General features: G+C 38.2%; 4 protein-coding genes and 4 non-coding genes across 8 annotated transcripts; 2 read left to right on the top strand and 6 right to left on the bottom strand.

The window, feature by feature from the left end:
- Nucleotides 1-70: 70 nt before the first annotated feature.
- On the bottom strand, nucleotides 71-3,585 carry surf6 (surfeit 6). The gene is made up of 4 exons (XM_041970831.1): nucleotides 3,375-3,585; nucleotides 2,013-2,228; nucleotides 1,830-1,912; nucleotides 71-922 (listed from the first exon to the last, which is right to left on the bottom strand). Exons 1-4 carry the CDS (start codon nucleotides 3,463-3,465, stop codon nucleotides 233-235), a joined length of 1,080 nt encoding a protein of 359 aa, XP_041826765.1. The 5' UTR covers nucleotides 3,466-3,585; the 3' UTR covers nucleotides 71-232.
- Nucleotides 3,586-3,634: 49 nt separating this feature from the next.
- On the top strand, nucleotides 3,635-6,275 carry LOC121630515 (surfeit locus protein 1). Its single transcript, XM_041970832.1, has 9 exons — nucleotides 3,635-3,787; nucleotides 3,907-3,967; nucleotides 4,266-4,393; nucleotides 4,534-4,616; nucleotides 4,891-5,082; nucleotides 5,166-5,238; nucleotides 5,364-5,526; nucleotides 5,673-5,754; nucleotides 6,050-6,275. Exons 1-9 carry the CDS (start codon nucleotides 3,725-3,727, stop codon nucleotides 6,114-6,116), a joined length of 912 nt encoding a protein of 303 aa, XP_041826766.1. The 5' UTR covers nucleotides 3,635-3,724; the 3' UTR covers nucleotides 6,117-6,275.
- Nucleotides 6,276-7,022: 747 nt separating this feature from the next.
- Nucleotides 7,023-9,828, bottom strand: rpl7a (ribosomal protein L7a). The gene is made up of 8 exons (XM_041970833.1): nucleotides 9,804-9,828; nucleotides 9,009-9,129; nucleotides 8,670-8,819; nucleotides 8,275-8,415; nucleotides 7,933-8,012; nucleotides 7,542-7,672; nucleotides 7,243-7,312; nucleotides 7,023-7,157 (listed from the first exon to the last, which is right to left on the bottom strand). The coding sequence occupies exons 1-8, from the start codon at nucleotides 9,804-9,806 to the stop codon at nucleotides 7,053-7,055; spliced, it is 801 nt and encodes a 266-aa protein (XP_041826767.1). The 5' UTR covers nucleotides 9,807-9,828; the 3' UTR covers nucleotides 7,023-7,052.
- On the bottom strand, nucleotides 7,797-7,872 carry LOC121630634. Its single transcript, XR_006008559.1, has one exon. It is a non-coding gene; the product is annotated as a small nucleolar RNA SNORD36 (small nucleolar RNA).
- LOC121630635 lies at nucleotides 8,088-8,161 on the bottom strand. Its single transcript, XR_006008560.1, has one exon. It is a non-coding gene; the product is annotated as a small nucleolar RNA SNORD36 (small nucleolar RNA).
- On the bottom strand, nucleotides 8,484-8,555 carry LOC121630627. The gene has a single exon (XR_006008553.1). It is a non-coding gene; the product is annotated as a small nucleolar RNA SNORD24 (small nucleolar RNA).
- Nucleotides 8,897-8,968, bottom strand: LOC121630637. Its single transcript, XR_006008561.1, has one exon. It is a non-coding gene; the product is annotated as a small nucleolar RNA SNORD24 (small nucleolar RNA).
- A 100-nt stretch (nucleotides 9,829-9,928) lies between the features above and the next one.
- Nucleotides 9,929-24,282, top strand: usp20 (ubiquitin specific peptidase 20). Its single transcript, XM_041970829.1, has 24 exons — nucleotides 9,929-10,305; nucleotides 10,520-10,573; nucleotides 10,891-10,953; nucleotides 11,079-11,219; nucleotides 11,329-11,431; nucleotides 11,702-11,771; nucleotides 11,900-12,013; nucleotides 12,129-12,207; nucleotides 12,426-12,939; nucleotides 13,047-13,196; nucleotides 15,118-15,230; nucleotides 15,520-15,692; nucleotides 16,724-16,818; nucleotides 16,912-16,945; nucleotides 17,030-17,075; nucleotides 17,177-17,357; nucleotides 17,531-17,657; nucleotides 17,741-17,910; nucleotides 18,791-18,872; nucleotides 20,044-20,152; nucleotides 20,248-20,350; nucleotides 20,438-20,506; nucleotides 20,594-20,760; nucleotides 21,091-24,282. The coding sequence occupies exons 1-23, from the start codon at nucleotides 10,228-10,230 to the stop codon at nucleotides 20,749-20,751; spliced, it is 2,826 nt and encodes a 941-aa protein (XP_041826763.1). The 5' UTR covers nucleotides 9,929-10,227; the 3' UTR covers nucleotides 20,752-20,760; nucleotides 21,091-24,282.
- The last annotated feature ends 42 nt before the right edge of the window (nucleotides 24,283-24,324 follow it).

Genomic DNA, 24,324 nt, shown 5'->3' with positions numbered 1-24,324 from the left:
GTTGAACAATCGCTAATTCTTACACCTTTCGTAAAATTTAAAGAAACTTGACCACAGAAGTTGGCACCTATTTTCAGAGTAATAAAAGATCATACTTTATTAATCATGACACACATTATATTACTCCAGCAGGGGAAGAAAGGGAACAATATTTGCACATGCAATTTGCTTTCATATACAGTATGTTAAAAAATGGCTTATCAGCTCATGTAGAAATAAGTATTTTCTTCCTCTAGACTGCGGCTTTTTTCAAGTCCTCTGGCAGAATTCTGCCCTTCTTCCGTGCCCTGTTCTTCTTCTTCTCTATTTTGACTTGCTTTCGTTTCTGGATGTTCTTTTTCCTCTTGTCTTGCCTTTGCTGCATCTTTTCTATAACGTTCTGGCTACGTTGTTCCCAGTTTTTCTTCCTCTGTGCACGCTGCTTCTCCTTCTTCTTTAAAGAGGCACGCAGCATGTCTTCGTCATCTTTGATTTTGATGCCCTCTGCCTTATAAAGCACGTTCGTCCATTTCATCTTCATCTCCATCTCGCGTGCTTTATTCTCATCCTTCTCTCTCAGCTTTTCCAGCTTCGATTTGCGAGCCTCAATACGACTTAACAGCTGCTTGTAGTTCTTTCCCTTCAGTGGAGTTATCTGACCCTTTACACTTTGTTTCTTTTCCTTCTTTTTCTGCATTTTATCGACATAGACCTCTTCCACTGTCTCTACCTTGTTAAAAACAATAGCAGTCTCATCTCTTTTGTTTGTGGGCGGAGGCTGTGGTACTTCCTTTTTGATCTCTGCTGGCTGCTCTTGGTCATTCTTTTCAGCCAGTTTCTGCTTCAGAAATTCCTTCCTTTTCCTCTTCTTGCGCTCCCTCTCCAGCTTTCGCTTAGCACGCTTTGCCTGGACTGCCTCTGATAATGCATCCTTTGGCGCTCCCTGGTAAAAGATGTTTAAATATTATTAAAGGCTAACAAACAATGTGTCAACAAGAATTCAAGCCCCCACATGTTAAACTAATCAACTGTGCTTTGTTTACTTTTTTTCCCTTTTAAAAGCACAAGTTTCCCTTAGTGAATATAAATGTATGGAGACTACCCACCCCTCTGTGTAAGAGTAATGTCTTCTTGTGCAGAGGGTATGTAATTCAAAAGAGTAAATAACATAAATCCAGTTAAAAGGGTTGAGGATCACCACTAACACCCGCCCTAATTTCTATTTGATTGCTTAATAAAATACTTTTATCGTAGTCAGCTGAGAATAATGGATACAACGATCCATTACTGGGACCACCAGATATTCCTTCCTAACCCTCCAGCATGCTAAATTTGGCACAGATATTTTGGCTGAATCTTTGGCAGGACATGCCCACAATGAAAATATAAGTTTCACAATTTAACACTTATATATGTTGTTATGTAAACAACTGATATCTTCACATCTAAGGATTTAGCTCAGTTTAAATGAACTCCATCAGTACAGCTCATCTGAGCTGGTCTGAGATCTGTCAGTTAGGATCTTCAGTACTCCTGGCCCAATGTATCAAAGCTGAAAGAACTCATTTTGTGTTTTACTCATTCATTTTTGGCAGTCCCAACTTCCTCCTGGAAGGAGGTTTGCACATAATGTTATGCATTAAACATATCCTGTGTTTGATGTTTGTTCATGTGCTACTATGTTCTGTAGTTTGGCCCCAGTTAGCATCTTAATGGGTGGAAATCCTAACAGGTTTAGCTAAAATAAAAATGACAAATAACTAAGAAAGGGCTTGCGTTTGATAGGTAATTACTTGAAGGTTAAAAGATTTCTTTGTCATGTTCTGCATGATATTTAACAATCTACATACCTGCCCTCTGGACTCCTCAATCTTTTCATGCAGCCTCTTGCGCAACACATCTACGGTGGATAAACTGGAGTCTACAGTTCCTCCTTAAACAAACACACAGAATAAAGTTACGTTAAGTGATGTTACAGAAATCCTGCATCAATACCCTGATGCCAGAAATGACTGAATTTTCTTTTAACACACCTTTAAGTATCTGCGTTTTGGCTCCATTCATGGTCTCAGTAGTTTTGGATCCATTTTGTTTGGCTGCAGTCAGGCTTTTTTGAGCTGCTGGAGAAGCTGAAGGCCTCTGTTGGAGTTTTGATATCTTCTCATCAGTGTTTTTGTCTTTAGAATGCTTCTTTTTACATTTTTTCTTCTTCTTTGGTGGATCAGTGTCTCTTTTACCCTTGAAATGAACTACAGACAGACATAAAAAAAACATTTGTAATCACATGCAGCATTTTAATAAAATAAAATGAAGAATAATTATTGGAATCCCCTGGTAGTGAATAGTAGTTACTAGACTAGGAACAACATTATACTTAGGAAATACCAACAAAGTAAAAAGAAACATGCTGGTTCAGATCTGGTGATTTACTGTCAGCAAAATGGAAAATCTCGTGACCTCCCTGTTTCCTCATTTTCTAACAGCTGTGACTGAGTTTCCAACCTCTGGCTTATTGGAAATGATTCTGCTTTTCTATAAGGTTGGTTGCCAAGGGTAGGCCAACCACAATTTGTCTGTAGGAACTGATATGGACACTTTTTTCTCCTTTATTATTTATCTGTGGAACTAACAGTTATTTTTTTCTTTTTAAAAATCAGCTCATTTTGTCCTTCCTTTCCCTGATCACAGGTTACATGAATTTAATATATGAGATGTTTAGTCTAACATGTAATATTCTGACTGTATGTATGTATGGACTACAAAACAATGGCCCCTGAGAACAAATTAACAGAACCTCAGCTTTCCTATAAACATCTGTGACTCTTAGTGGCAGGAGCACAAAACAACCACAAACTATGCTGATACAAGTTTTTTGTTGATAGTTTTACACAAGTTTGCTGTTTTTGTTCCTCTTTTACTCATTTTTTTCAGGTAAGTTTGCATCTCTTGCTGGCTGTTTCTTTGTAGTATTTGGTTAGCCATACATGCCCTTTTAAATTTTAAAAAATGTACAGTTCCCCTTCAAAATGTTCAATGTCTTTATACGTCTTCTAATCTGACAGTCTCACACTTAAATCACAGAAAATTAGAACAGAAGCACAAAATCTTAATACTTTAAAAACTACAATTATAAAACATACAGTTCATGAGTAAAAGAAATATAATGATCCATCCAACTTCAATGGAGAAACATGAAAGCAGGATCATTTTATTTAAAATTGCGCCTACGGTGGTGAACCGAGGTAATATACCGGATATTAATGGCATTTTAAATAGTAGATGATTTTTCAACCACTGACACGGGAGTTAAAATAGTGCACAGTGTAATTTCTGTTTAAAACCAAGAAAATGGCACAGTATGGTGCAAATTAGCAGATACAACATGTCAATATTACCAAACGGTCTCTTCTTTGGCTCCTTTTCTGGCTGGGAAAAAATTTTACTTGCAAGTTTTTGAATGTACGAATCCTTTGCGGCGAGATCCATGCTGATAAATACACCGAAGATTGACTTTACATGAAATAATTAAACATGCGAATTAATAAATCTTCCGATAAAAGCTTTCCAACGCATCTTTTGACCGCACATGGGCAAAAACGGGGCGGGGCGTTAGTCAACCGGAAGTGGTAACACCTAAATCTGTCCCCCTCCGTGTCTGACCAGAAACATGTCAGTTATGTAGCTGTTATGTAGCCGGTTGTCTCATCCACAATACCCCGATTTTTTATTAATCTACTGATTCAGCATGGCCTCTCTGAAATCACTGCTGGCGTATTCCAACAGGCTGCTTCCAACACTGAAAAAACAGGCAAGTTGTTAAAGTTATTGTGTCTTTACACTCCGAAGAAAAAGAGTGAATGTCATTTTCGTCTGTGACAAAAACGACCTGCAGTTATCTGGGCTGAGTTTTGTTATATGTTGTTACAGATTCATGTTGTTTGCATCAAGAGGACTTTCTTCCTGCCCAGACTCTTAAAACGTACAGACGGTACATGAATTATTCTCTCGATGATATACATCTGCTTTTAACAACTTCTTTATAAATTTTAACAGATGCAGACACAAAAATATGGTACAACAATAAAACAAAACATCATTATGTAGATTATATGTACCTACATACAGAAAGTATTGTATATTAAATATAAATAACATTTGTGAATTATTGTCTTATAATACTTGTATCATACCTCTGAGCAACATTAGATATTCATTCATGCATTGTGCATGGCTATATTAAAATACAGATTCTATGGAGTATTCACTTTGCATTTGTACATTTTCAGGCAGGTTAATCAAATTTGGTCGACTGTCCAGCTCTACAGCAGCCAATGCAGAGAAAACTGAAGACTCTTTCCTGAAATGGTTCCTGCTGCTTATCCCTGCCACCACGTTTGGCCTTGGTACATGGCAGGTACAGCTTATTTCTTTTATTCTTGTTCCATTTAATAAAGCATTCCAAAAAGTTTATATATATCTATATATATATAGATATATAGATATATATTTGGTTTCGTGTTTGGTTTAATAAAATTATTCTGTATATCTGTGAAGGTGAAAAGGCGGCAATGGAAATTGGGACTAATTGATGAACTGAAACGTCTCACTACAGCAGAACCCATTCCTCTTCCTCTCGAGTAAGTGGTAGACATGCACAAAGCATCAAACAGATCATGCTGACATTGTATGTAACTATAGCCAGTCCCACAAGTGATACATGACACATGATGCTATTTCACAGAAGTACTAGAAAACAGAATCAACTTCACCGTTTACTTGCTTAATTAACAAAGAACTAATAAAGAATGAGCCCACACCTGTTCTTGACGAGGCTTTTGAGTTTTCTGAGTCTATAAATATTCAGTTCATTAATGTGCAAACTTGCTTGTCATTTTTCTCTCTTGATCCCAGTCCTAATGAGCTAAATAACCTGGAGTACAGAAGGGTTAAAGTACGTGGACATTATGACCACTCACAGGAGCTGTACATCATGCCCCGCTCACCTGTTGACCCAGAGAAGGAGGCCAGAGAGGCAGGGAGTTTGTCTTCAAGTGGAGAGATCGGTGCTAATGTCATCACCCCATTCCACTGCACTGACCTTGGGTAAGAAGCCTGATAATTCATCACATGATTTTGTAAGTGATGCTACAGTATATACAGTGGAGTTCTATGCTATACATATACAGCATCACAATCCTGGTGAACAGAGGATATGTCCCAAAGCAGAAAGTAAGACCAGAGACCAGAATGAAGGGGCAGGTAAGTGTATCAGATAATGTGAAAAATCTGATTGGGAGGACTGCACTTTGTGTTTGTTTGATTTGGACAATATTCATCCCTCAGTCACATTGCAGCATATTAAGATTTATACTGTTTTTATTCAGGTGGAAGGTGAGGTGGAAGTAGTGGGAGTCGTTAGGCTGACAGAGATTCGAAAACCATTTGTTCCAAACAATGATGTAGAGAGAAACCGTTGGCATTACCGCGATCTTGAGGCGATGTCTCGCGTCACTGGAGCTGAACCCATCTTCATTGATGCTGACTATGGTAAAACTCATACTCAAAGTCCCAGATGTCAAAATCAGATTAAAACTGCTATTTTATAAACTCTAATAATATTCCCAAAGAAGGGCAGAAAAGCTAACTCAAACCTTTATACCAATACGAATGTTTAAGTGTTCTATATGATTTAGGGAGCACTATTCCTGGCGGACCAGTGGGTGGGCAGACCAGAATCACACTGAGGAATGAACATATGCAATATGTGATAACATGGTAGGTGGGCACTTTCCTTATAGATGAACTACTGTTGCCTGAATAGACTAAATTCTTCACTCATCCTTGTCTTCAAATAATGTCAAAACTTTTTTTTTTTTTACCTTGTCTTTTAATTCAAGTTCAGTGTGCCATCAGGTTATAATTTTGTGATGTCTCTAACTTGTTTTAGTCATTTAAACTACTGTTCCGTCTTCTGTTGTGCCATATCTTGTTAAATCTATTTGTAAAGCACTTTGGTCAACCTGTTTTATATGTGCTATAGAAATTAATGACATTAAAATTTCTTTCTTAGGTACGGCTTGTGTGCAGCTACAACCTACATGTGGTATGCCAAATTCATCAAGAAAATCAAGCTGTGATTACTTAAAACTGTAGTTACACAAAGACTTTGGAAAGCAAACCTCAAACTGTCAGCACCAGCGTGTTATGTTCACCAGTATATTCACTAATATATGCAAGTGTAAATAGCTTCTCTGAATGTTGGAATTTCTTTGAAATTAAAGGCAGTGACCTAAATATATACATTTTAAAAATCTTGTATTTGTCTTGCAAAATCCTGCAATTCATGAATTGCTTGTCAGAAGCTTGAATTAAAACACCATTTAGCCTATAAATTTAAATAAATTTGGTCTACTGAGTTTACTTTATTACATACTGGGGTTTGTCTACCTATGAAGTCATGTTTGGGATTCAGACAATCTACAGGGTGTGGAGTACTTTACAACACAGCTCATCAATTCAGTCCCACAAGGGCTGCAGTCCTGCAGGTTTTCAACGCTTCCCTGCTCCAACACACCAAATTCAAATAAAATGGTTTTCCAACAGCATAAGTTTGGCAGAAGCCTCCCAAGAACCCACTTATTTTAGGCAGGAGTTGCAGCAAGAAAATTAAGACCTGCAGAACACCAGCATAAGAGGTCCAGAGTTGATGAACTCTGAGTTACAGGATGTTTTTCTTAAAACTATGTTTTGCTCCCAACATAACTTCCTTGATTAGCCCAAACCAGCTAATTTTAATCTACAGAACATTTGATTTTGTTTTCCCATTTTTGATTTTAGTGAAATTCCTGCCCCAGTACTTCCTTAAACTACATGTTTCATTATGATGAAACTCAAAAATCATACATAAAATTGATTTGATAAAAGGAAAACTAATGTTTTAGTTCTGGATACATACTTAAATACACTGAATAAATAATGAACAGCTGTGATCCGGTTCTAAAAAAAAACATTTTAGTTTAAATTAAAAGACAAAATCTCTATTCTTCGGGATTACATTTTTTATTCCAAACATTTTAACCAAGCTTGGTAGCCAGTTCCTTGGCCTTAGCCTTCTCCAGCTTAGTGATGCGTGCTGTGGACTTGGGTCCCATGATGCCACCGCCCCAATGACGACGGATCTGAAAAGACAAGAACAGTTTAAAAACCTGGAACTTGCTTTATGAGGCAAGTATTACACGAATGTCACTGTTAACCAGTACTCACCTCCTCATATCTGTCATTGTAGTTGGTCTTGATGGCTTCCACAAGTTTTGCAAGTGCACCTTTATCCTCACTACGAAAGAAAATAAAAAGTAATCAGTAGTTGACAGAGACAACAAAAACCAGTGCATCACAGTGACACAGGATACTTATCTGTGACAACTCAAGTTTAAATACATATTAACTGTAATGTATATGTAGGTTAAAAACAAAACAGAACTGACAAGTTAAACATGAAGCACAAAAAAAAAACTGGTTAAATCTCACTGTCAGAGCAGAGATGTCTTTACAACAATACTCACGGATTAATCTGTGTGAAGGCAACTGATGTGCACGTCTTTCTGCGCACCAGTCTGCCCAGTCTAGCCTTCCCCTTGACAATACAGTATGGGACGCCCATCTTGCGGCACAGAGCAGGCAAGAATACAACAAGCTAGAGGAGAAAAAAGGAAGCACATAAAGTGAAAAGTATTAGTTCTGCTAATTTTTACAACTGTAAGTTACTCCAGCACAACTGACCGCTGTGTGCATTTTCACAGCTTTGTAAATTTGTGGTCTTTGCTCAGGGTTAAAAAGCTCGTATTTTTGATCCACACAGAGGATTCAGGTGAAGAAATTCAGACATCATTGCCAGTGACCACCTTTTACACTAAGCTGGACTCATTGCAAATCTTAAACAAGCCCCCTTCTCACCTCAATTGGATCCACATCATGGGCAATGATGACCAGCTGGGCCTTCTTGCTCTCCACCAGAGAGGTGACAGTGTTCACACCTTAAGCAAAGAAGAAATGAAAATTAAATTCTGATCCACAATGCACTGGCCAGAAAATCTCTTCATATTATGGCCAATGCTCAGGGTTAAAAAGCTCAATAAAACATCAAGTTAAAGTTCAGGTGAAGAAATTCAGGTCATCACTGCATCCAGGCCAAATCAGAAATGTCCAAATGTCCATCAACTTGGAACAGGTGACATTCAAAATACAACTGCTTCATTAAATAAAATCACATTTTTTTTCTCTCCCAACATTCCTCACCTGCACGGAGGACGGGAGGTCTCTTGGTCGGGACATCTCCCTTTCCAGCTGCCTTCTGCTCAGCACGAGCCAGCAGCCTCTGCTTCTTCTCTTGCTTGGACTCTGGCCTGTACTTGTGGGCCAGCTTAAACAGCTGGGTGGCTAAGGAGGAAGACAGTACATTACACACTCCACCACCAAATGTGAAGCAAGTTAATTTTTTACACAAATGCATCAGTGATCTTGGTGGAAATGGTCAGCAAAATTTATCAGATAGCAAATATTCTTTCACATCATTTGCAAAGTAGTCGTGGTACCACTTAGGATAACAAAGCAACCCTAAAATACTCAATTTTGCTTTGGACTACCATGTAAAAAGAATTAATTTCTGAGGATCCCAGAACTTTAAGTCTTACCAGTCTGACGGTCCAGAGCCTGGGTGAACTGGTTGATTGCAGGGGGAACCTTCAGACGCTTGTAAAGGATGGAGCGTTGCCTCTGCAGGCGGATATAGCGAGGCCATTTCACAAAGCGTGTCAAATCACGCTTTGGCTGAATATCCTGGCCTGGGTAACAAAATAAAACAAATATACTTGAAATCTAACATCATCAGAATGCATTTCTTTCCCCCCTCTATACAAAGTGCATCAGCGATCTTGGTGGAAGATTGTCTGCAGTGTTATTAAGATAGCAAATATTCTTTACATCACCTGCACAATACCCACTAATGCAACATACCACTAAACGGTACTTACCGATGCCAAAGTTCTTTGGCCTCTTCTCGAAGAGGGGGTTAACAACTTTCTTGGCCTCATGTTTTTTGGCCACAGAAGGGGCAGGTGCCACCTTCTTCCCCTTAGCCTTCTTTCCCTTAGGCTGTGGAGAAATAAAATGGTATTACAAAAAAAATACGGTTAAACAAAAGATAAAATTAGATCCTAAGCCACTGCATCAATCTAAAGCTGCAACTCGCATGAAGCGACGGCTTAAACCTATACTACACTGCGACTGCATCTAATCTGCGGAAACCCTTACAACTGGTCCTAGTGATAAATTATAACTCACAAGCATTCCCTAACAAACTCCAAACACGTAGCTTAATTGACGTTTGCCAAATGTAGCGTTAGCAACTTGGTCATTGCTAAGGCCCATTCACCCAACTCTGTTTATTAAAACCAGCCATATTCCTATTCTGACCTACTTTATGACCCCAGGTTTATTTGAAATGGTTACGTTAATAATACAAGGAGTTTACGTTACAACCGAATACGTGTCAATGAAACGGAACTGACTCCAACGTGTTCATGAGTATTAGCTTTAGCTTCTAGAAGGCATTTAGCCCTGACCGTACCGGCTACACTTCAGCCACTCAAATCCACTTTTACTCCAAAAAATCCCCACATCAAGGATCAATATTGACAAGGACTCCACCATAATGCTTAAAACATTCCATATTAACATTCTAGATAGTAATTACATACATGCAGACAAGGATGGAAAGCGATATTACAGCCACAACATTTTCTCAGGAAAGTAAGCTATGTACCCACCATGTCGGTTCAGGCAGAAAGGAAGACCAGAGGATTGTGGGTAACGTAAATACCGCGAGGTTTCGAGCGTGAGTTGTGTTCCTCAAGGGGGACCGATGTTGTTCCTACTCCAGCGCTGCGTCGTTCCGTGCCTCACCGGGTTGCGCTGCGGATGGGGATGGGGGGGCTGTTGAGGATGGTGGGTCGCTTTATTACGTCGCTCGGCTCCTCTTGTTAGCATGTTGTCACCTGCTCGCAGTTAATATGGGTCGTTTACAGGAAGATGAGAAATAACGGTTAACGTCCCGGCTTCTTCTGCCCTTCTATGTTATATACGAGCCGTTTATAGCAACTGATTTCGCTGTCATTCTAGTAGACTGGGTATTTTTATGAGCTTTCGTTGGTAAACATTGGGCCTGACGTCCCCTGAAGACAGCGACTACCTATGGCAGACCAAGATGTTTGTCCTCACCTAGACTCAATAGGCGAGGTGACCAAGGAGGAACTTCTCCAGAAATCTAAGGTGGGCTTTTATCGATGACCAAGCTATTTGATGGCTTACTGTTGTTTAGGCTGCGCGTGCCACTGTAATCACTCGTTTTAATCAAGGTTGTAAACAATGTGTGCTGGAAAAATTTTGCATGAAGCTGTTCAGAAGATATACTGCTTATTGTAAATTAGTCGATATATGTGTGCACATAATTAATTCTTATTTGGTTCTGCACCTTTGTTTGCAGGGTACTTGTCAGTCATGTGGAGCTGGGGGTCCAAACTTGTGGGCCTGTCTACAGGTAGGGTCAGACTTCAGATGTTGTTTTAAATGCTTTGAATGAGTCAAATGTCGCATGGTTGAACGGTTTAGCTTGGTACACTTTACATAAAGGACGAGTACTGCATTAGATGCTTCTGCTGCTCTTATGCATCCTCTTAGATTAGTAGTCAGGTAAATGCTTAATTATTAATGAATATGGCACATCAGTGTAATTATAAATACAGCAGTTCTTAAAAAAGCTTGCAACAAAGATGGATTTTGAAATGTCTTTAGAAGATTAAAGAAAAGATTTAGTTTTGTTAGTATCAATCTCACACTTTGTTTTGTGCTCTTTAGAGTGATTGTCCATATGTTGGCTGTGGAGAGTCTTTCTCTGATCACAGCACCCTGCATGCACAGGTAAAAGCCACTCATGCTCAACATACCTGCAAGGGTTCTAGTTCTTATCATAAGCCCACATTTTTGGCTTTTGAAAGCAAGCCATTAATCATAAATAAGGATTTTTTTCCCTTTTTTTTCTTTAGGCTAAGAAGCACAACCTGACAGTAAACCTAACAACCTTCAGAATCTGGTGTTATGTGTGTGAGCGGGAGGTATTTCTGGATCACAGGCCAGCCCTGGTGCCTGTGCCGGTCGCAGTTCACCACTGCAAAGCCGCAGAGCAGGTAGAAGCACAAATCAGGCAACTTAATTTTCTTCCACTGCCTGTCTGCTTAATGATTTAGAAATATTATACAGTATAACTCATATATTACGTGTTCATAATTTCCATAGGATGCAGCTCCTCAGTCAGCAGGTCATCCACTAAAAGCAGTACCAATTGCTGTGGCAGAAGAAGAAGGTTCCGAATCAGAAGAGGATGAGCTTAAACCTAGAGGTATAAAAAGCATTTTTACCACTAAAAAGAGCATTTAAAACATATTCAGCTGTTACAAACAATGCAGCTATAAAGTCTATAAGGTGAAATATAATGTCCACACATGTCCGAAGAAGTCATCATAGCTGCTTTTATGAGACCTATAACAGTAATTTACTTGCCTTTTTTAAAACCAAGACCAGAAGTGTTAATTAATCTTTGACTTCTTTTAGATATGAGTTTATATTTAGATTATATAAGAGCATGATGTGTTGTTCTTGTTGCATTTAGGCTTGACAGGAATGAAAAATATTGGAAACTCCTGTTACATGAATGCTGCTCTTCAAGCCCTGTCCAACTGGTGAGTTTACTTTCTCCCTTTACTCCTGACCAAACACCTGGGATGTGATTCTGTCTTTATTATTATATCTTCCTTTATATCATTTCTGTTTATTTAATATGTTTCCCTTTCTCCTTTTGTTTCATTAGCCCTCCTCTCACTCAGTTCTTCTTGGACTGCAGTGGTTTAGTCCGGACTGATAAGAAGCCTGCGCTGTGTAAGAGCTACCAGAAACTCATCTCAGAACTCTGGCATAAGAAACGGTAAGAGTTCTTACAGCAAACGGCAGCTTTACAATTTGGATAAACTTACTCTGCAAATTACTAATCATTCAGATTATCGTATATTCAGTCTCTTTCATGACTTCTACCCTTCCAGGCCCAGCTATGTGGTGCCTACCAGCCTGTCCCATGGGATCAAACTGGTAAACCCCATGTTTCGAGGTTATGCTCAGCAGGTAGGCATCTAGTAGGTAGCAACACTGGGCAAAACTTAAGTAGTTGCACACATGCAAAATTATTTCTTCTGAGTTTTTTTTTCTGTAATCTAATAACAAATCAAGTTAATATACATCTTATTTATGCTTATCTCACTTCTCGGCAGAATCCTACTTCTGTTAATGAAGGCCTTATCATAAAGACTGTTTTGAGTTAATGTCCATTTTTCTTTCACCAGGACACCCAAGAGTTCCTGCGCTGTCTGATGGACCAGCTACATGAGGAGCTGAAGGAGCCTCTGACAGAGTGCAGCATGAGTGCTGAGGGAAGTGACAATGAGGAAAGAAGGGATGGAGACCGCTCCCCATCTGAGGATGAATTCCTGTCCTGTGACTCTGGCTCCAGCAGTGATCGGGGAGAGGGGGGAGGTGTGGGAGACAGTGAGCTGCTCTTGCAGGATGAGTGCGATGGGGTGAGGTCACCAATTGTGGGTACGATGGCCGTTAATTCTGCAGCCATCATCTCAGAAAAGGAGAGATTGAAGGAAAAGAGGGTGCCTGGCTCACCTCTTCGTGGAGGCTCACAAGAAATGGATGAGGATGCAGATGTGGACACAGCAGCTGAGGAAGGGGCTCCTGAGAGGGGGGAGGAAGAGGAGTTAGCACAAAGCCCAAACACTGAGGTGCAAAGTCTAGACAACAGCCAAACATCTAATGCAGACCAAGGGGAGGTCCAGAGCAACAACACCCCAGGTAGATGACCACAAGGAATTAAGATATAAAAAGTCAATTTATTCGTTCTATGTGTGATAATTTATTTATAAATGGTCAACTTTGTGTTCATAATATTTTATTTATAGAGCCCGACAATGAAGCATCAATGGTTCAACCTCAATCCACCCCCTGCAGCCCTGTACGAACTCTTCAGGAGCTGCATCCCAAACTGTCCTCCAGCCCACCCCGCTCCAGCCCGCTTCGCTCTGTAGGACCCGCATACTCCTTCAAAAAAGGTAACGCTGTCTGGAATTAAATGGTCAAGATGTCTCACTGCTCCTTTAAGACCACTCATTCAGTAGATTCATGGTATATTTCCATTTTTTTTTCAGTATGGGGTCACATATATTTTAGTCCGTTTACGGTTCAAATAATAAGACCTTTCTTTTGGCCGTCTTTCACTTATTAGCCAAGCTGCCTATCCACATGGCACCAGGGATGGCAAAATGGTTTGTGCAAATCTTTGGTTCATGCTAAAATACCAATTAACTGGAAAGTGAAGGTGGAATTAAATGTAATGAATAAGACATTGTGGTTGTTAGTAAAATGGATTGTCATGAAACTTGGTTGGTCATTCATGATAAATTGTCATGACTTTAACTTTAAACTTAGTACAATGAACAGGTCAAAATACAATTTGTTCAGTAATATAATTCATAACTACAACCCCAGTTTTAAAAATGAAGTCCAGATGCTGTATAGAATATAAAGAAAAATGAATGCACTGATTTGCCGAAGTCATAAACAAATATTTTTTATTCCCAGTAGATTATAAATAACCTTATTTAACGACTGAATTAAACCTGAATTAAACAACTCGCTCATTTTCACAGAACTTCATTAATCCGAATCAGATGTGTTGGAGTAGTTGGAGCCTTGTTTTTGCACACAAAGATTTCTCCTGATTATGACTCTTTTATAATATTATACACCAAAGATTGGTGGTAACTTTAAAGTCTTCACAGTTTTACATTGAAGAACATTGTTTTGAAATTTTCCCTTAATGTTTCGACACAGTTTGTCACAGACTGGTGAACTTCTGCCTAGCTTTACCTCTGAAATGCAGCTTTTACGCCCAGTCATGAGTACGACTGTTGACAATTAACATAACTAGTTGTTAAATACTACTCCAGCTGTTTGTGATTTATGCCAATTATTTTTCCAGCCATTTGCTGCAACTGTTCCAACTTCTTTGAGATGTGCTGTTACCTTCAAAGTCAAGACGAGCAAATATTTTCATAAAATGATAAAATGTCTGTGTTTGAATGTCTGATGTTTATGTGCGTTGGGAATAAAATGTGTGTTTGTGAGATGTACAACTCATAGCATTCTGTTGTCTCACTCTGTTTTAGAACATCACTTTGATCTCATTTGTCTAAGGATATATTTCCATAAGTCTTAATTAGTCCAGATGCAACTTTGAAAGCCAAAGCTGTGGTGCCATTTCATGAACTTTAACATTTACATGCTTACTAAGGTCTGAGATGAATTTCTGAGCATTGCATGGTCTGACCCTGTGATGAGCTTGCCAGGACGTCCCTTCTGTAGAAGATTGTCAACTGTCCTTGAATGTTTTCTTCTTGAGAATAGTCTTTCTCACCTTCGAATGATGGACTCCAGAATGGCCTTAGAAGCCTTTCCTATTTGATTGGCAGCAGCAGTTGCTTCTCTAAGATCATTGCTGATGTCTTTGAAGCTCAGCATGTTTGTAGCAAACTGACTAAACTTCTGAAGTGCTCACAATTGATGATGATCAGTCAATCAAATACATTTGATTAGCAGCACCAGGCTGACATTTAATCTCCTTATTCCAGTGAAGGCAGTAAGGGTGGACCTTTTCCACAAACTGCTTATGCATTTTGTTTTATTTTTTGTAAAATGAATAATGACACAACATAATATCCCATGAGTTGTTTTTCATCGAATGTTGTTTTTACCCAGTATTAAGCCCTGATAAAGACTAGATCATTTTTTAAATAAGTCTCTGATATGTAAAATCGTAGAATTAAAAGGGGGTGTTTTTTTTTTCTTATGCATAATCTTTTGCAGTTATGTCCAAGGCCATCATAATTTTCTACAACAGTAAGCTGAGACTCTGTGTTACTTGCCTTTTTTTCATTTGGCCCACATTTGTCCCTGCCATTATGTGTCTTGCAGCTCAGCTACTATTCAGTTCCAGGAAGAAGAAGCAGTCCCACTATCGCAGTGTAATCTCTGATATCTTCGACGGCTCCATCCTAAGTCTGGTTCAGTGTCTAACTTGTGACAGGGTGAGATGTGCTTAACATGTTCAAACACCAGGGGAGGCTACATGCATACTATACCAGAAATACATTCAGTATATTTACTGGCTAAGTAATACTTTTATGTTCCAAATCTAATTAAAATGTACTAGTACTATTAATATATTAAAAAGTTGATATATATGATTTGAGCACTCAAGTATTCTTGCTTATTACTATTATTACTTAAAATGGTTGAAGTTAAAAGTTTTATTTATTTGATTCAGATGTTCAAAGTTCTGTTCTCACTTAATTCTCTGAATGTGTTTGGCAACAGGTTTCCACCACAGTAGAAACATTCCAGGACTTATCCCTCCCCATTCCCGGAAAAGAAGACTTGGCAAAGCTCCACTCCTCCATCCACCAGAACCTGCCAGTTAAGACCGGAGTGTGTCCTGACTCGTATGGCTCGCAAGGTTGGATCTCTTACATCATGGACTCCATACGTCGGTCAGTGAATCCCATTGAAGCAGAATTAAAGAGGAAGTGAACACAAGCAGATGAATTAAATAGAAAGAAGCGCTGATGTGATGTAGTGTGGAGTATGACCTCATGGTAAGGTTTTACCAAGAATGCAGGCAAGTAGAATCTTGAGTTGTTCACTCATGAAAATCCACTTTTTTTCCCCAAGAAAATCAACCACATCAGGACTTCCAATGAAAGGGAGGTAAAATTTTGAGTGCAGCTGTGTTTTAAGTAAAGACACTACAGGGGAGAATATGTGTTTGCCACTTTATTGTGTGTTTATAAGTTTGTCACACCTCAGTTTATGTGTAACAGAAGGACCATGAACACTGCTTCTCAAACAGGAAAGTAGACTCATTTCTCCTTTTAGGTTATGTGTCATTTACCCCAGTAATCTACACTTTAGATTCCTTTATACTCTGCACATTATCTTGATGCAGAGGCGTTATTTCAGTTTTATCTTGTTCATGGTTGTTTGGATCCTGTAGCTGTCAATAGACAAGAGGCAAGTTACACCTGAAACATAACAGGCCACACAGGCAGACGACAACGACAACATGTGTCCTTTCAGATTTAGTGTGGGCTACAGCAAGAGAGGAAATGTTGAACCTTGTATAATTGATTTTGTTCTGACTCTGCTGAATGTGTAGCTGCTTGCTGACACAGTGACTGTGAGGACTTTGATGTGTCATTCCTTGTCATCAGGCCCATCCTGCTTTCCTCAGACCACTCAGTCTTGTCTTAACTGAAAGAAATAAGTACTGAGATGGTTTGATTTCAACATCCAGAAAGCAAACCATTTAGGTCACAGGGCACCGAGGCTGAACATTACTTTTCCGAACTGACTTCTAGTTCTAGTCTACTCTTTAGTCAGTATTATTCCACATATTAGTGAATTTGGAGTCATTAAATCAACGCATGATGATCATTGTCAGTAAGGCTAAAATGGTGAACAAGGGCCCCTGGGTGTTTATTGTTGTTATGGTTACATCTGTTTGTGTTGTGATTCTGAACAGGTTTGTAGTCTCGTGTATCCCTAGTTGGTTTTGGGGACCCATGGTAACATTAGAGGACTGCCTTGCTGCCTTTTTTGCCGCTGATGAACTCAAAGGTAAACACGTCCTGAGTGTGCTGCTTTACACTGATACGAAGCACAGTGTTACATGTCTGCATTTACACTTCTTAAAACTTTTTTTTTCCCCAGGAGACAACATGTATAGCTGCGAGAGATGTAAAAAGTGAGTGCATGCAGTAAATCCAGGTTGCTTTAATAAGCAAACATTTGAAATAAATAATTGAAGCACTATTTTTGTTTGCAACAGGTTGAGAAATGGTGTCAAATACTGCAAAGTGCTTAAACTCCCAGAGGTATTTTTATTTTATTTATCTGATCTCTTTCTTCCTTCATATGAAGAGTTTGGTTTCAGTTTTCTTTTTCTTCTGTTTCTGGTCTCATATCGATCATATAGATTTTGTGCATTCACCTCAAACGTTTCCGGCACGAGGTCATGTACTCGTTCAAGATTAGCAGCCATGTGTCCTTCCCGTTGGAAGGCCTTGACATGAGACCTTTCCTGGCTAAAGAGAGTCCATCTCAAGTCACTACTTACGATCTGCTGTCAGTCATTTGCCATCATGGCACGGCAGGAAGTATGAGCTAGCTTCATTTCCTTCAGATAAGACCAATTAAGATATTGCTTTCCTTTTTGCTTGATATATATCCCTGATATAGAAAAGGCATGCACAAGTTCCTTTGATTTTATCATCTTTTTCCTTAAAACATGTTTTATTCTCATCTGTATTTTCGTACTTTAATAATGCAGGTGGACACTACATAGCTTATTGTCAGAATGTGATTAACGGCCAATGGTATGAGTTTGATGACCAGTATGTTACAGAAGTCCATGAGACAGTGGTGCAAAATGCAGAGGCATACGTGTTGTTCTATAGGTGAGTTTAAAAAGTCCTAATTTTCATCACATACACACCGATATATTTGAAGTTTTGACTGGATTTTTCATGCACTGTTGCAGGAAAAGTAGTGAAGAGTCAGTGAGAGAGAGGCAGAAGGTCGTGGCTCTTGCCAGTATGAAGGAGCCCAGCCTGCTGCAGTTTTACATCTCCAGAGAATGGCTGAACAAGTTCAACACCTTTGCCGAACCAGGCCCCATCAGCAATCACACCTTTCTTTGTCAGCACGGAGGTGAGTGATGATTTTTCTGTGGTCTGAGTCATGATTAAAGAGAACTCACAAGGTTAGTGGTCTTTGCCGTCATTTACCACTCATCTTATTGAAATTATAGTATTGATCCTGAAGAAGAATTTTCATGTATGTTTTACAAACAAAACTTTTAAATTTGCCACCTAGAAAATTTTTATTATATGGTTAATTATTTACCAAAAGTAATAAAAGTCACTTTGCCTACATTCAATCATTTGCAAATAATTCAAACCCTATATTTTTAAATAGAAAAATCCTACCCTCAGCTAAAGGCTAACCAATCAAATGTTACAGTACAGGTGGCTGACTGGTAGCTAAGAACAGTTTAAATGTATTTAAGACAAAGTTTAAAGTCCGGAAAGCTGTATTTCTCCTCTCTTACTAACAGCCAGCATCCTCCTCAAACATAAAATGGTTGTGTTAATGCACTTTATTAGCATTAGTGACTAATATAATCACAATAAACTACCTTTTTACTGAGAAAATTGGTTAGGGTTGCATTTAGGTACTGTTATGCTAACAAGTTTTACTACATTTCTTTGTGATTATTATTGGCAAGTTTATTTGACTATGTAGAAATTTCAGCAACTGTACCAGTCATATTGTTTCTTACACAATAACAGAATCATAATTATTGATAGTATTTTATTCAGTTTCTATAGTTTATATCTATAATTTCTGCGCATACATGTGTTAAGAAAGCATCACAGTGTTTTGAGTTGTAGTCCATCAGTGTATGAGGGGACTGCGAAAATGAGGGTGTGGGTTTTATACAGGAGGAAAATGTTAGATTTTTTTTTTTTTTTTTAACTGGCCACAAAATATTTCCACATTAACCTTTATATATTTGATCTTTGCACAGGGATCCCTCCCAATAAGTACCACTACATAGATGACCTGGTTGTGATTGTTCCTCAGAACGTCTGGGAATACCTTTACAACAGGTAAACATAAAATAAACTTCCAGTTGATTAAAGCATTATACCAGTGGTGTCAAACTCAAATACACATTGGGCAAAAATGGAACTACTTGGAAAAAGTTGAGGGCCTTACTGGTTTAATGTTTATTAAAAACTCATAAAAATAACCTTATAACATCCTATAAGTTATTGCCTATAAAACAATATTAATCATTAAATAAATACATAAATTAAATCTGTTACATTTATTTCTTACGGCTGCATGCATTTTTTTTTCCAAGCTAATTTCAATTGAAAACATTTTCCACAGGCAAACAACGGCTAAAATAATTCCCTCATTTGAAAAATGTAACGTCCCGTAATAGAATGAGAAAAAAAAAAATGCAACAAATGAAACTGCCCACTAGTCTCAGGATGATATGACACAATATGAAATTAGATGAGTAATTTTACTGTCATCATAAGTTCTGGTTCATGTTAAACATCTTTTCTCATTTTCATTATGCCTTAAAAACTTTAGAAAACTCTGTCGCCTAAAGGGTTAATAACTCTTCTACTCATTGGAGCCTTTGTTTGCTGTCCAGATATTTGTACTATCTGTCATGGTGCTTTGTTTCAAAGTGTCTTCCTTCATCAGAGCCACACTGTCTCCACACATCGCTGCCATTTAGATTCACCAACATATACTCTGTTTTCAAAGTCCACTTTTCTTTTGGGGACGGGGTTGAAAGTTGACACAAGTTAGTAGCGTCATTAAGCTGCTAGTGAATGAGGGAAGTATGCGCTCGGCCTGTGGTGCATGTAATCTTATCAGCGGGCCAGCTCTACCAGTGATTAGATATGATCATGCAGAACCAAAGATAATTCATCCACGGACCAGATGTGGTCCGCGGGCCTTGGGTTTCACATATGCGTTAAACAGTCCTACGTCTGTATGTGTGGAGCAGAGCAGAGAAGAGGTGGGTAAAATGAAGTTACTGTCAGTCAAGTTAAATGTTTTTGTTTGTACTCAGTCTGAGTCTGATGACAGACAGATGCTTATTGTTTGTAAGCTCACCTAGAAACTGTTTGATTTCAAAGATGGAGGAAGAAAAACACTGAGCATTCAACTGTGACAGAAATCTTCAAGCATGTGCTTGTTACTGCATATTATAGTAACTTTCCAAAACATAATAGTTGGCATTTCTGTTCTCAGTTTTGGGGGCGGGCCAGCCGTCAACCACCTGTACATGTGTGCCATTTGTCAAGTGGAGATTGAAGCTCTGGCTAAACGCAGGAAAACAGAAATAGACACTTTCATCAAGGTAAGATTCCTTCATCCTGAATGGGTTCATCTTTTGTAAGTTTTACATCACACTTGGTGCTAGATGTTAAATGAGCACTTTTCTCTTCTTTGTAGTTGAACAAAGAGTTTCAGGCTGAGGAGGCGCCAACAGTGATCCTGTGCATCAGCATGCAATGGTTCAGAGAGTGGGAGAGCTTTGTGAAGGGCAAAGACAATGGTATAGCTCTGCAAGTAGAAATATACAGCTATACATTCTAGTTTTTCATTTTTCCCCCTTTACAAAATATTTTATTTGTTCCCTCAGAGCCACCCGGTCCCATTGACAACAGTAAAATTGGTGTTATGAAAGGAGGACACATACAGCTGAAGCAAGGTAAACCTACTGATTGTGAAAGATGTAGAATTGCAGTGACAAAAAAATCAAGATTTTCTTGCTTTTCTATTTTTTCTTACACCTCAGGTGCAGACTATGGACAAATCTCAGAGGAGACATGGCAGTATTTGTTGGGCATATACGGTGGAGGCCCTGAGATTGCAGTGAGACAGACAGTCGCCCCTGTGGACCCTGACAGCCTTCATGGAGAGAGGAAAATTGAAGCAGAGACAAGAGCACTTTGAGATAAATAGGTTGGAAACTTTACTGACTTAGTTCATTTAGTATTTACTACTTACACACTGTTCACCCACAATAAACTCTTAGAACAGCTCATCTACACATATGCTTTGTGTAAAAAATATCTTTTAGTCAAGGCTTTGAAACATAAAATCTTCTCTTCCACTCTTCTTGTATTCACATGAGCTCATAAATTCTTTCTGGCCACCAGAGAGCAAAATATCTGTATGTGTGGCCAAGAATGTAGCAAACAGCTAGCAAACAGCTGTAAAACTCATCTATGCAGAGGGTTCAGGGTCGGTTGATTCTCAAATTGTTTTTTTTTTCTCTTTACCTTTCCACAGGTCTTCAGATTTCTCTTTCCACTCTGCCCCTCGCAGAACGCTGAGGAATTTGCACCTTGGTGAAAAAGGCGCATCGTGAGCACTTTGTAAATGTAGCAGAGCATTATTATGATGCCAAGCCACAAAAGGAGGAAACAGCACTGAATTATCACATAGTATACACATTGGCTAGCTCTGATCTTCAGTGTTAAGGTGTTTTAAAACAGAAAAAAACTAAACAAAAAAAGGCGTGTAATATCTCTGGAGCTGTTTTTTGGTAGCTGTGGTGTCTCAGTGGCTGCTGTAGTGACTAGATGTCATGTACTGCTTACTTGGCTGTAGCAGGCGAACAGCTGCCGGTGTCACAGTCCAGAACGCTGCAGAGAACATAACTATAGACTGATGTTTAGTGCAAGGACTTTTCTTTTACATAGGAAATAACTACTAAGATACATTAGCAAACTTTCTGTTTTATGCCTGTTTACTAGTTACATAGCAAAAAGGTCAGAAAAGAAGTGAGACATTTCAAATAAATCAAACTTTTGCACCTCCAATCTCAATTGAACTGAGCCTTCAGGAATGGAAGTTTTTTTTTCTTTTTTTTTTGTTCAGTAGAACCATAAAGGGTATGTTTGTATCTACAAAACATGCACGCATAGGTTATAAAAGACCACTTCTTGGCACACAGTGCATGCAGCTGCAAGTAGGGCATTTCACTGATGGTATTAGATGCTGAGGTTTTCTTTTTTTCTTTTCTTTTGTTAAAACAGATAATTTTAGTCCTGTTTAGTTTATGCAAGCCTTATCATGAAATAGGCATAAAGGCATATGTAGATTTGAATGTCAACATTTCATGTTTCACAGAGAAAGGAGCAGGAGAGATGTACACATATAAGGGGCAACAAAATATAACTAACTTTCTATTTCAAGTTTAAAGAGCAACTTTGCAATTAGTCTGGAGCATTAATGTAAATGTCCATACATCAGTTGTTGATTGAGATACCTGTGGTTTAAAATAATGCAGTTTTTTGTTTTTTTTAAGATACTTTTATTACATACATCTTTAAAATCATGGATTATATAAGCAAAAGCTTGTGTCACGGTAATCTGTTTAAGATCTGCAGATGTATCTATACACTAGAACATCCATGCATCCTGATTTTTACTTGTCCTGCAGATGAGGCCAGTCAAGGACAAAATAAGGACAAAGTCAAGAAATTCTGTCAAAAGTCTACTTTTGTGAATTGATTTAAACAGCCATCACCTCAACGTAGAGCCTCTCTTACAGTGTGTAGTCTTTTTTGCCTATTAATGAGAACAATAAGAGTTGTAGTTTAACTTTCACACAGTTTTTAGCCTTTTATACTGTTTCACATGGGACATTTTCTTGTGTGTCCCTGTTATAGCAGTGCAATGGGTCAACATTTCCTGATGAAAAAAGTCTTAAAATGACTTTTACATCCTGAGCCAGGGCTTCCTCAAACTAGGTCATGTATTTTGCAATCACATTCACCAGGGGAAACAGTACTCTGCAATTTCCCCTTCTGTTGCTGTCTTTAAACAAAAAGATTTTAAATGTAGTCCTTACATACAACTCTTAATAATCAGTGACATAATTTTGTTTGAATGTCTGCAATTTAAACAGTCACTCACCTTAACGTTAACATATAGTGTAATTCCTGAACCTGTCGGCTGAATTTAATATTAAAATTAATCAGGAAAATTGACTGTAATTAATATTCAGCCAAAAACTGGTAAAACCACTCAGACGATGTAAATAGATACAAGCTCAGGTCTGAAAGAATGGTTTGATATCTTGGAAAGTAATCTTGCAGAGAGTTAAAAAAGACCTACATTTGCATGTCTTTACATTAAAGCATTTAGCTTGTTGACTTGAGGCGCAATTAGCATGCTTGCTTACCCACAAAATCCTTGTACTTGTGCTCTATTGTTCCAAACCTTCCAAAAATGCATTCTAAATAGTAAATCTTTAAATATTTTAAAAATTGATCATTTATACAGAAATTTAAATTAAATGCCTATACTTTGTGGGTAGCTGTTTTCTTGATGCTAACTCAAGCTAACTACTGGCTTAAGACAACCGTAAATCCATATTTTTAAGCCTTCTACTAATTTATTCAATTTAATATTAGCGACCTTTAAGTTGACTTTAGGTCATTTTCCCCAAAGAATTTAGCAGTCTCTCTCTGAAATAGTAAAATTAAAAATAAGATAGTAAGCAGTCCATAAAAGGTTTTTGACACTTGACACTTAAGAGTGGTTCATTTCTGTAAACAGAATATCAAAATGGGGAGTACAATAGGCTACTCTAAACATGAAGAACAATGGACAATTAAATCCTCTTTTCTTTATCCTTTTCAGAAGCACAGACTAAATACTTGACAAGAAACAACTCAAACTTCTTTTAAAAAAATGGGGTTGCCACCAACATCTGTGCAGGGCCAAAACAGTAAAAAAAAAAACAATGTTCTGGCAGCCATTATAAATTACAATTATATTCACTAATGACATCAAAATATTTATGCCTAGTGACATAATATGTATTTTGGTCTTTGGCCCATATTAATCAGTGTCTCCCTGTGTTGTTTCTTTATCTCTTTATATGTTTTCATAAAGAAAGGTAACTGGCAAGTCTACTTTTTTTATAATGTAAGTTTCTCTTTTCACACATTTCTGGTCTTTATCTACAAGAGATAGCATCCTATGTTTAAATACTTTGGGGGAGTACGTGCAATGAAGTAAGAGAAAATCTTTGTGCAATCTTAGTTTTTTAAGAAATATTGTACTGCTATGAAATAGTAAGAGTCTGAACAGCTGACAGGAGAGTTTTTGGTGGTGCAGTCTATCATAGTGCAGTGTTAAGAAGCCTTGAGTGATAATTACTGGTACTTAGATATTCCCACCTGTGAAGATGTTTGCTTGTGTTATGGCACATATCTATGCGTGTGAGATTTCATTTAACTTGAAATACAAGTGCTACTGTGGTTGAAGAGTCTCACAAAAGCCGTGGCACACAGCAGGTTTTAAATGACTCATGTTTTCCTTATATTTTCCAATGTGTGGCTTTTGTGGTCATGACAAAATGATGCTCTGAACTGTGAGTCACCACAGTTCACTGGGATGTCTTAATGTCTGTATAACTGATGTAATGCTCATTACCAGTTTTAATAATTAAAATTTCCTGGTATTTGATTTGAGTCTCTTGATTTGTCTTTATGTATTGAGGCAGAAAAC

The sequence above is a fragment of the Melanotaenia boesemani genome, chromosome 19 (genome assembly GCF_017639745.1).
Source record: "Melanotaenia boesemani isolate fMelBoe1 chromosome 19, fMelBoe1.pri, whole genome shotgun sequence".
Lineage (NCBI taxonomy): Eukaryota > Metazoa > Chordata > Actinopteri > Atheriniformes > Melanotaeniidae > Melanotaenia > Melanotaenia boesemani.
Note: the sequence above shows the minus strand (reverse complement) of the source record. Positions and strands in the feature narration are given on the sequence as shown.